This window comes from Rhinatrema bivittatum, chromosome 5 (genome assembly GCF_901001135.1).
Source record: "Rhinatrema bivittatum chromosome 5, aRhiBiv1.1, whole genome shotgun sequence".
NCBI lineage: Eukaryota > Metazoa > Chordata > Amphibia > Gymnophiona > Rhinatrematidae > Rhinatrema > Rhinatrema bivittatum.
In genome coordinates, this window is record NC_042619.1 from 86516534 (window position 1) to 86528881 (window position 12348).

Below are 12348 nucleotides of genomic sequence, written 5' to 3' on the forward strand. Positions count from 1 at the left end.
GATGAAACCTTCTTATATCCCGGGATCAGGATGGAAACACCTTCCTAGAACTCTTATCCTCAGGCAACCTGTTTCTCTTAGATTCCCCGAGGGAATTCATCAGCTGATCCAGCTCCTCCCCAAACAGCAACTTTCCCTTTTCACTGACCAATTGCGCAACCAAAGAACCTGGTGCGCCGACACCGACAAGACCATATTTCTGGTGGAGGTACACACCAAATCGTACAATGCATCAGCCACATCAGCTTCCAGCCGAGCCACCTGAACAGGGCTCAACGTCCTGCTCGGCTCCTGCTCCTTTGACTTCTGAATCCAACATAAACAGGCTCACTGATCATATGGCACACACCGCAGCTCGAAGGCTTAAGGCAGACACCTCGAACAAGCGCTTCAACTGGATCTCCAACTTGAGGTCCTGCACATACTTAAGCACAGCCGAACCCGCCACTGGAATCGTGGTCTTCTTGGTCACTGCTAAGACTGCCGCATCTACCTTAAGCACTCCAAAAGCTACTCCATCCAAGGATAGAGCTTCACCATGGCCCTACCGACCTTTAAGCCTGCCACCAAGGAATCCGATTCCCAGCTGATCAACTTCTGCATCTTCTTAGGCAAAAAAAAGGCCGTAGGCAGGCCCCACAGTCCATCCAGGACCAGATTGACACCCTCATTATTAGACTCCTCCTAAGTCGTTTAGTCCCCAATTCCTCCAACACTTGATGAATGAGAGGCCGCAGTTCTTCTTTCTTAAACAACTGAACCACCTGAGGTTCATCCCCCTCCGGAACGGTCTCATCGAGATCCAGATCTTCCTTATGCAAATACAGATCCGGAACCTAACCTTCCTCGGGCTCTCCATCCGGATCTACCCCCTGCAGCAACACCGGATCCGGCTTCTTATCTGACTCATCCATGTCCTTGGACAGTTCGCTCACACTGGACTAGCACAGCCCCGGGTGCTTCAAGAGCTCCCCTGAAATGCCCGCCGAAGCCATCCTCAGTTTTTGGGCGAGACGGAACGCTGCAATCTGGATCTCGACTCCCACTCCCTTCCTAGCCAGGAAGGCCATGTGGAGTAGTAAGACAAATTCTGGGGAGAAATCCTCCAGATTATCCCCCGGAGGGAGAAGGCTGAACCCAGAATCCACTCCTTCCTCACTGTCAGCTTCCGCATTCTGCACCGCAGGAGAAAGAGGAGGGGAAGGGCCAGTGTCCCAGATTGGAACAGCCCCCAGAACATGATCCTCCGCAGGCCCAGCAGAGGGGAAGGGCCCCCCCCCCCACCGCACTCCACCGTTACCGAAGCGCGGAAAGCCTTTCGTGACTTCGGACCCCTGCGGAGGAGCCCTCCGCTCCTGAATCACAGCCCGTGCATAGGGAACAGGAATCGAGAAGAGCCAACTCGCGCCCCGCAGGCTTGCACGCCACTACCTGCAGTTTCGCTGCCATATCGCCACACAGTCGCTCCTCTGCACGGTCAAAAAAGTGCATCCCACAAGTAGGCCGCACCACGAGGGAGCCTGTCAAGCCTGCATGCTCAAAAACAACTCACGCCAGAGCCGCAGCAGGCCGGGGAATGCGTCAAATTCCAGACGCCCCACCAAAGTTTCCCCGCTGGGGAAAACACAAACCAAAACACAGCACTTGCATCTCCTCCACCTGTGGACTAAGACAGCCCCATCTGTCTACTTACCCCGATGTGCGCCGGCCAAAAACTTCCTGGCTGCACAAACCACTGACTTCCCCTTCTCTGCTCTCTCTCTTTTTTTTTTTTTTTTTTTAAACAAACTTAATCCAGCTACACAGAGATACAAAAAAAAGGGTACTTCCCTTTATAGAAGCAGCGGCAGGCAGGAGAGCACAGAGATTCAGAGGGAGCCAGTTCCCTGACAATCAGAATCTCCAGTACCACAGGCTAGCACAGCCAGAGGTGTCAAACCCCCGTTCGCCCGGCTCCACTCAAGGGATGGGCCACAAAGGAACCTAACACCTCGAGGAGATGCTCCAACTTCCAACAATCAAATGTAATCTCTCAGTCAGGACTGCAGGTTTTGCACATCTACAACCTGCTGGAGACAGAAATATTGAGGGACTGCAGGTGGCATTCTCGGTTATGTAGCAGTGTTCCAAAGTTTTGTTCTCTGCCTCCATTTGCTGGTAGGGTTGCATAAACCCACTTGTCTGGACTGATCTGGGTATGTACTGTAAAAAATATAGTTTAGTCTTGTTTTTATCATCTACAACTGATCCATAATTTCAAAACAACATTTATCTACAGCGATTCATGCAGTAGGAAGCACCCACAACAGTGGTTACAACTCACTTAGTTTACTACAATTCATTAGATATTAGATTATTGAAAGTAGCAGAATATAAAAGTTTTAAATAAATAAAATCACTTCAGAAGCTGTAGATTATTCAGAATACTGCGACCAGAATTCTTTGTGATGCAAGACAATATGTTCACATTATTTCACATTATTCCATTAGTTACCGATGCCTTTCAGAGCACAGTTTAAAATTCTATCAACTGTATTTAAGATCTTACATGATCAAGGCCAGAAATATTTAATTGAATGGGTATGTCAATATCATCCAGTGAGAATCTTACATTCTTCTAAAGAACTGCTGCTAGAAGTTCCTAACGTTACATATGTCCATCTGACAGAAACCAGACATAAGAACTTTTTCTATGAAGGCCCATTTCTTTGAAACTCTCTATTCAGAGAGCTATGGTCATCAGTGACTATTTAACTTTCTGCAAATCTTTTAAAACCTGTTTACTTCTGCATTTGGTTAACTCTCTTTTAGATGAAATTTTTAGGCTGTAGGAATTTTTAAATTTCTGTTATATTTTGAAATGAGTTTATTTTAGTTTTACATTTTATTGAATTGTTATTTTATGCTTTGTGATTTTTATATTTTACATTATATGTTATGATCTCACCTTTAGATGCTGCTGGAGGGGCTACTTTACAAATGTGAATGATAAATAAAGGCCAGTTCTGATTGAGCTGGAAGTCCAAAGAAGCAGGAGGGGACTCTACACCCCACAGCAAAAAAGGAGTAAATGTTTAATGGCCCTATTTAAATAACAATGCTAAGTTCATTATTTAAAATGTGATGGCAAGCAGCATTCGCTCACTTCTCGCGACTATGGTCTAAGAAGATAGAGGTCTTGACTATATTCTCATACAAACTTTGAAGAAAATAAGCAGACAAAAACCATCCCAAGCAACTGCATCAGTCTTTCTAAGGCAATTGAACAAATGTTCAATATGCAAATGACAGAGCTCTGTTCCATACTAGAGCCCATAGAATTGAAAAGATTCATTGTATATAGCCAATGTAAAGGCCATATGTGAAAGTGAATATGGTTCTGCAAATCTACACGTCAAAACCTTTAGTTTGGTTCCTCTTTTGTCTATGAAATCTTTTTTTCACAGAGTTAGAGGGTGAGAACATCACTTTGATTCAAGATTTATTTCTTAAACAAATTTAAAATTTGATAGCCAATATTTTTCAAAGTAGGCTTATTTATTCTGTTTTTCCTATAATTGTAGTTCAATAAAGCCATAATAATTTTAGCTATGTCATTATATTATGTTCTTGTTGTAAAGGTAGCAGTATTTACCATTTAAAAAAACCTTGTTACAGATTTTACTTCATGCATGTCAGAGGTATGATGAACCCCTTTCAATAGTTCGGTGGTCCTCCATTTATTAAAAGTATCATCATCTAAAGATAGGCTACTATAGATTTATCTGCTATAACTAGGGTGGAAATGACCATTCTTTGCTTGAGTTAGAGCAATGGTTCTCAACCGGTGTGTCGCGACACACCAATGTGTCGCCAAGAATACGCAGGTGTGTCGCCACACTTCCCGGTCCCCCGCTGACCCAACTGCTCCCCGGTCCTCCTCCGCCCGGACTTAAAATGCTGTCAGCCCGGGCAGAACAGGTGAAATCAGCGGCACCGGCATGGTCTCTTCTCCCCCCACCCCCACCCGCGGCGCGGAAGAGGAAGTGGTGAGCAGCGGGTGCGTGCGCGGGAAGAAGAGACCATGCTAGTATGGTCAGAATCGGCCCGAAGAACAGAAGAGAGGTGCGGTCTGAAGAATGTGCAGCACGGCTCGGAGGAAAATGAAGAAGAACGTCAACCCCCGGGGGCCGATGGGACTCCTTTCTCCGCGCGAGGGCTGAAAATGAAGGAGGTTAGGGTTGGGAGGAAGCTGCTGCGGCCACTAGTTCCGGGGAGAGAGAGCGAGTGAATGAGCAAGCATGTGTGTTTGAGATCCTGTGTGTGTATGTGTGTGAGTGAGATAGCATGTATGTGAATGATTGAGAGCCTGTATATGTGAAAGAGAGTATGTCTGTGATTTGAGAGCCTGCCTGTGTGAGAGAGAGCATGAATGTAAGTTTACGACTGGGAACCTGTATGTGTAAGTTTGTGATTGAAAACCTGTTTGTGTGAAAGAGTATGTGTGTATGATTGAGATCCTTTGTGTGTGAGAGAGATCATGTGTATGTATGATTAAGAGCCTGTGTGTATAAATAAGGGAGAGAGCATGTGTGTCTGTGTGTGATTGAGAGCTGGTTTAGGTGAGAGCGCATGTCAGTATGCGATTGAGAGCCTGTGTGTATATGAGAGAAAGAGAGAGAGAGCATGTTTGTAAGCATGTGAATGAGAGTCTGTGTGTGAGAGAAAAAGACAGCATGTGTGTGATTGAAAGCCTGTGTGTGTAAGCGTGAAAAGATAGACAGCATGTGTGTAAATGTGTAATTAAGAGCCTATATAAGTGAGAGAAAAAGCATGTGTATATGTGAGTGACTGAGAGCATGTGTGTATAGGTGTGTAATTGAGAGCCAGTGTGAGAGAGAGCACTGGTATGTGACTGAGAGAGAGGAGAAAGTTCCAAGCAAACCACCCCTCCTCCTGCTAATTCAAAACAATCTCAGGACACCTGGATATCAAACATTCCCAGGTATGCTGAGGAAAAAAAATTTTGTATCCTTATTTTTCATTACTTGGTCTTTGTGTCTGCTATTTTGAAATATTTTATTGGTATCTAGAATTTTTTATATGAGTTTTTAATTATTGGATATTCCACTCATCAGCCGTTTCGAATAATCTGTTCTTTTTGTTAGTATGGTTTTACTGCTACTGATTTTATATTTCTTGATTTGTTTTATAAGGATGGGTGATGTTTCTTTTTTTCCTTTGTTGCAGTTTCCAATTCAGTTTTTGTCTGCATGCTTCTGGTTATGCGTTTTGGTCTCTTTATTCCTTGTTAGGTGAGAGTCAGCACATGTGATTTAGGTGAGGTTTTCTGCTGGCATGTAGTTTCTGTGTAGGGCTCTATAGCAGCCTGACTTGGTCCTTTTTCCTAATAGGAGATGTATTGGTGTCTTAAGGCCTGGGGTAATATTTTCAGTGTTGCCTTTTCTTAGGTAAGGTGGTTACTGTTTAAGTGCTGGAAATTGGTGCTGTTTTGGTGTGGGATGTTTACTACTTATGCAGATTCTGTTCAGACAGAATAAGTATCTTTTCCTTGTCATTTTAAACAATTAAAATAATTACCGGACCTTTACTTTTTATTTCCGCCGTGAACTGTGATGAGCAGTGTGTCACAGATGTGAGCGTGGCCTGTCAGGTGTGTCACGATGGGAAAAAGGTTGAGAACCACTGAGTTAGAGAACACCCTATGAGTTCCCATTATAGGAAAGAACATAAATTTAGTTTATTTGATTAAATCCTCTTGATATACAACATTAGGGGCCACAGGAAGGTCTGTCTCCCTCTGTGTCTGGCCCCGAGGAATCGTGGAATGTCGGTATTCTTTCCATCCAACTCTGAGAAGCTGTGGAAAAAGGCTTACCTCAGCCACAAGAAGCAGCCCCTGCATGGTCAACAGTGGGCATCGTTTTGCCTACAATGTTCAAAGCAAAAAGTATGCTATAAATTCACTTTTACAATATGGCAAACTTTGAAAAGACAATGGGGTAGCTATTTAAAGAACCTCTAAGTGGCAAAGGTAATCTTTTATATTTAAGTAGTTAACTCTGTCCAGATATTCAGGCACAGATAACCAGCTAAAGTTGCAGCTGAATATCCATTTAAATCTAAATCTAACCACACAAAAACTTGTACGATTAGATTTAAGGCAGCTATTTATGTGGCCATATTAGCTGGATAAATTTAGCCAGTTAGCGCACAATATTACGTTAACCAGCTAAATATGAAAACCCGGCTCTTGGCACTTCCCTACATGGCTCCTTTTTGTTCAGCTAAATTTATGAGTACAGCAATTTAATGCAGACATAATTTAATGAGATCAAGTTGAGGTGGAAGGGGGAATTTTTAACTGGTTGAAGGATAATTTTAAGCACATAAACCTTTTAAAATCAACTCCAATCAGAATAATGAAAGCCAGTTTCCCCAGGGGAAAGAGACCTAACAGGCAGTAATAACATCCCTTCAAGAAGCTTTCCCCTGGAGGTGTGTGGCAAAAGGAAAATTGGTTCTTACCTGCTAATTTTCATTCCCTGTAGTACGACGGATCAGTCTAGACTCCTGGGTTTATTCATCTCTGCCAGCAGATGGAGACAGAGAAAGTTTCACTGACACTGCTTCATAATCCCTGGTGCCATCTGCAGTTCCTCAGTATTGATCTGTACTCAAGCACAAACACTTGCAAAACTTGTAAAACCTTAAAAAAAAAAAAAAAAGAGTCTTCCAAAGAGTCTATATTCCATAACCTTAAAAATTGTACCAAAACGATTACAGCTGAGTGAACATCTCTCCACCTCCACAGATTGAGCGGGTTCTGGACTGATCCGTGGTACTACAGGAATGAAAATTAGCAGGTAAGAACCAATTTTCCTTTCCCTGTACATACCCGAATCAGTCCAGACTCCTGGAACATACCAAAGCTCCCTACTTAGGGTGGGACCTGCAGAGTCCTGCTCATAAGATACTCTCGCCACAAGACAGACTTCGGATCCCCTACATCTAGACGTAGTGCCTTGCAAAAATATGCTGCGATTTCCAAGTTGCCGCCCTACAAATTTCCTGTGGTGAAACCAACTGGGCCTCCACACACGAGGCTGCTTGAGAACGTGTAGAGCGAGTCCTCAAACCTTCAGGCACCTGACAGCCTTTAAAAATGTATGCCGACCCAATAGCCTCCTTAAGCCACCTCTCAATGGTAGCTTTGGAAGCCTGGGTACCTTTCTTCACACCACTCCATAAAATGAAGTGATGATCAGATCTTCTAAAATCGTTTGTTACCTTGAGATACCTCAGCAAAGTCCTATGGACATCCAACAGCCAAAATTCCCACGCATAAGGCTCAGAAGCATCCAATTCTGGGAAAGTCGGAAGTTCCACCATTTGATTAACATGAAAATCCGATACCACAACAGAGATTGAAAAGGCTGCTTGCCCTTAGGCTTATCCTCTGGCAACTTATGCACCTTATTCTCACCCAGGTCCTTCATCATGTGCTCCAGATCCTCACCAAACAAGAGGTGCCCCTTAAAAGGCAGAGAGCCTAAACGAGACTTAGACGAAACATCAGCCAACCAGTTGCGTAACCACAATATCCACCTGGCTGAAACCACGGAACCCATAATACAAGAGGAAGACTGACCAAGTCATACAAGACATCTGCCACGAAAGCAACCAACGCCTCTAAGCGCTCTGCTTTATCTGCTTCGACACCTGAATTTGCCTGCCCATCCTGAAGCTGTTGAACCCAGTGCAGGCAAGCCCTTTGCATGAAGCTGGAGCAGATAGCCACCCGCAGACTCAGGGCAGATACCTCAAAAATCCTTTTGAGCTAAATTTCCAATTTCTGGTCTTGAACATCCTTCAACGCCAGGGAACCTGTAACAGGGATAGTCATCTTCTTTGTGACCGCCGAAACCGCAGCATCCACCTTTGGAAGGGAAGAGAGTTCCAATGTCTGTTCCGGCAAGGGATAGAGCTTAGCCATTGCTCTTCCCATTCTCGAGCCAGAGTTGGGCACTCCCCATTCTCGATGAACCATTTTTTTCACTGACTTATGACAGGGAAAAGCTTGATGGAGAGCCTTAAGCCCATCCTGAACTGGATCCACACCTTCCATATCTGAGTCTTCCTGTGGGAGTTTCAGTCCTAGTTCCTCCAAAACCTGAGGAATCAAAGGGTCTAATTCCTCCTTCTGGAACAAGCGGAGCACTTTAGGATCATCACCCTCCGAGACTGGAAGATTATCTACATCTTCTCCTTGAGATAAGCCAACGTCATCTGGATCAATAACTTGATCCTGCGACAAGGCCTTCTGCATCCCGGGGTCCCCCTGAGACCCAACTGAGTCATCCGAGTCTGCCTCAGCAAACCCGGGACGCTGCAAACACTGTCCCAGTGGAGGATTCCAACATCGGGATTGCTGATGCCTCGCAACACCTCTCTGACTCTCTAGAGGGTGAGACTGCTCAGCTAAATATGCCTCATGCAGCAGGAGAACAAAATCAGCAGAAAAAGCCCAAGGAGCCTGAAAGAGCTGTGAGGAGGCAGTCTCCGTGGATGCAAGCACTGGCAGATCTAAACGCACTGTCTCATCTGCCCCTGCCTCCAGACCCTCTACTATGGTCGGATGGGCTGGAGAAAGATGCGGAGGAAATCTCCCCCATCATCCATCTGAACAGACCGCACTGCCAGGGGAGCCAAAATGGCCGCCATTCCCTCGTCAGAGGAAATCAAAGGCTTGCCGCGGTCCGCACATCAGCACTTCACAGAAACCCTTGGGGGGAGAGCCCGAATGACGGTTCCTGCCTCTCACAGTTGCTGGAGCTTTAGACACTCTCTCCTCCCGAAAAGCAGGCTGCACATAAAACTAAAGTGGCTGAGCCGCTCCGATCCTGCACCACATGCTTGACAAACAGAGCTGTGAACCATGCTGAAACCGGCAGGAAAACCCCCCCTGCTGAGCCGTGAACAAACAAGCGAACAGGAGCAAAAAATGGAGCCTGCATGCCCGCTACAAACAGGGACCAGAGGGAAAGAACTGCCCGCAAGTCAGCCTTACCTTTTTTTTTTCCCTTAAAACTCTGGACAGGCTCTCCTCTGCAGAGAACACAGAGCTGTCCATCTCAGGTTCAGCAAAAGGCAAAAAGAAATAAGGAAAGACAGAAACCAGAAATGTAAAGAAAGAAAGAAAGGCAAGCTAATGAAAGAAGAAAAAAAAGACCAGCCACCCTGAGGTTGCCCAAGCAGCCTCGTGAAGGGGAGGGATCTGGACCACCAGATTTACACCCCACAGACTAAAGGAGCGCACATACAAAAAGGTCATTGACCTCCAGCTCATCCACCTCAACCAAACAGGGAAGGATCCACCAGAACCCAAACACCCCTTGGAGGAAAGGCTCATTCCAAAAAATAAAAAATTCACCAGACCTCAGAACTGCAGGTTTATACACCAGCCACCATATGCTGGAGACAGAGAATTACTGAGGAACTGCAGGTGGCACCGGGGATTATGAAGCAGTGTCAGTGAAAATGTGTCTCCATCTGCTGGCAGGGATGAATAAACCCAGGATTCTGGACTGATCCAGGTTATGTACAGGGAACTGGCTTTCATATTCAGATTGTCTTTCCAAAGCTTGCCATGATATAAAACACATTTGCAGCATACTATACATGCCAACCTGGAACCCAGTCAGCTTCAGACTCACAGTGAATCATTTTATAATAGTTACAATTTATTATTTCTACCTTTTGTGAAAAGATAAAATCTACATGCAACTTCAATAAACTATGAAAAATGCAAATCTACCATTTACCTTGGGTAGTCTTCTGAAGTTATGTAAACTATATCTTTATCTGACACAGATGAGGAGAAAGGTGTGAAGTTTCCATTCTGTAACGGAAGAAGCTCCAGTCCAAGAAGATCACTGTAGGCTTCATCACTGAGCACAAACTCTAAAAGATGAAGTTTTTCATCAACAGAGCCTTTATGACCCGATTTTCTCAATGTCTGACGCACCAGTGCAGGAGTCACCTTTTTCACTGGCTTAGCATTAGAGGCTGAAAATTGGACTGCACCAGCAATATTTGCTGGTACCTTAGCAATCTGTATCCCTGAAACCTGGAGGTAGTTTAGCACAGTTTCTGTGTATTCCATATGCTCATCGATTTCTGAAAAGTACACCTCATCTACGTTTATCCAGTGATTGCTAGCAGAGTAAACAACAGCATTCTGGAATAATTCCTTTAACAATGGTTCAATGATTTGCTTCCAGTGTACTCTGATTTTGTTAATATCAGGCCACACTCTGTAAATCTGTTCTGCAGACAGAGAAAAATCAGAGTTCTTTTGAGTTTCCATTTGTTTTATAGCTTCCAGAATGAGAGTGGCATATGTAGTGGGAACCAAACTTTGCACAAGAAGTTCATTCCATAAAGCTGAAGGATCTCGCCATTGATCCAGCTCCCGCCATTTGATGCTCCTCCGATTGTCAGTCAAGCCAAAGAAGCCACTGATATGAACTGGGAGACCAGTTTTGCTTTCCTCACCTGGAGGTAAAGGAAGAAAGCAAAATGATCTCCCTGAAAATTCAAATGCAGCACCCTGTTCACCCCCTTTGCTTGATAAGGGCATGGCTATGCCAATAGTTGGAATGAATTTCAAGTCATCCGCCAAACAGTCAAGCTCACTACACATACCTCGACCCCCCACACTATTACACACCAACCAAGATGTTTTCTGTGTCTCTGTAGGGTGCTCATCCTCCACCATTATGTGAACTTGATATGTCACACAAGTTATGATGTTACTAGAAACTCCTTTACAGTAGTTGTCAATGGCAGTTCCTAGAATCTTGATAGAATTGGGCCTTTCATGTTTCAGAGTTTTATTCTCATTAGCTGTTACCCTAAAAAGAAGTCTTTCTGTTCCATCAGCCTCTCGTATATGCAAGGACACATTTTGAACACTTTTTAGGAAGAGCAACACAGTATCTGCATCTGTTCTGAAAGATTCAAATAGTTCTAACACCTTCTGCTTATTGTACACATTGCCACTTAGCTGAGAGGGTTGTAGGCGAAGAGGGAATCGGAAAACCGTTCCAGGGAAATTGCCATCCCTAAAGGTCTCTTTGGTGATTCCAAAATTGCCAATAAATGGTGCAAACTGGTCCACAAGTTCATCAATTTCTTTCCTGTCATCCTTAAGATTCCAACACTGGCCCGATTCATGACGTCCAAAAAGCATTTGATGGGGATCCAACATACCAATTTGATCACCACTGAAGATACATGGAACATCTGCATATATCCAAACAAAAAACATTAATTCTGTTTCAAAGCTGTCTTAATTTTCACCACTTTCACAACACAATTCAACAATACTATTCAACAATATGCAAAATGTATATTCAGTCTCCCCCTCCAGCGCTATACCGCCCATCTTCCAAAATGTCTCCAAATTTCAGGAAATAGAAAAAAATCAAACTACCACTTAACATCTGATAATGCTTCTTACTCAGATTGTTCCTGCCAATTGTCGCCCTCCCCAGGTCAACTCAATCACCTCCATCCCATACAAGCTCATGCAGTTCCCACAGCTACTTCTTTTCCCCTCAAGCAGTTCGTACTGTGGCCTTCAACTCCTGTCCGCAAGGAGCCGCGCTCTTGCTTCCACTCCACCAGACATCAACTCCCCACAGGCAGCATGTATTGTGAAGCTGACTGCCATTCCCCCCCATCTGCCAGAGACTTGCAACACGGTGTATTTGTGCTGCTGCACACATGAACATCCAAGCTGGTCACCGAAAGACACCATTTGGAGGGACCTAAGGGTATTATAAATATAGATTCTGGAACAATGAGTTTCACTTTCACAGCCTGAGGAGGAGGAGAAAGAGTGGCGTAATGTTTAGAGCAAATGGGACGAGTCAGGGAAATCAGGATTGAAACCACACTTCTCTCACTGACACCCCTTGTGAACTTGGGCAAGTTACTTTATTTCTTGTTGCCTCAGGTACCCACTTACATTTTAAACTCTTTTGGACAGGAATTTAATGTGACTGAATAATTATTACTATTGTATAATGCTGTATACATCCAGTGGAACTATAAAAATGAGATGATTTATAACTGATATAGTCAGCATGGGTGCTAAGCTTAGAGAGTAAGGTCAGGAGGGGGAAGATGAGAAGGTGCTGTGTGCCAAACAAAAAAGGGCTCTAATATCTATGCCCTACATGCTGCCCACTAATTTCCACACTCCTGGGCTCATGTTGTAGCTAGGAAGAAGCATGCATGATTACACATGATCTCAGAAAGGAGTTCCTACATTTAAAGTCA

General features: G+C 44.4%; 1 protein-coding gene across 1 annotated transcript in view; it reads right to left on the bottom strand.

Moving 5' to 3' along the window:
- Positions 1-12348, bottom strand: part of SACS (sacsin molecular chaperone) — a 164394-nt gene that overhangs the window by 65770 nt on the left and 86276 nt on the right. Inside the window, 1 exon segment of the mRNA XM_029602543.1 lies at positions 9825-11307. Coding sequence (XP_029458403.1) covers positions 9825-11307 — 1483 coding nt within the window.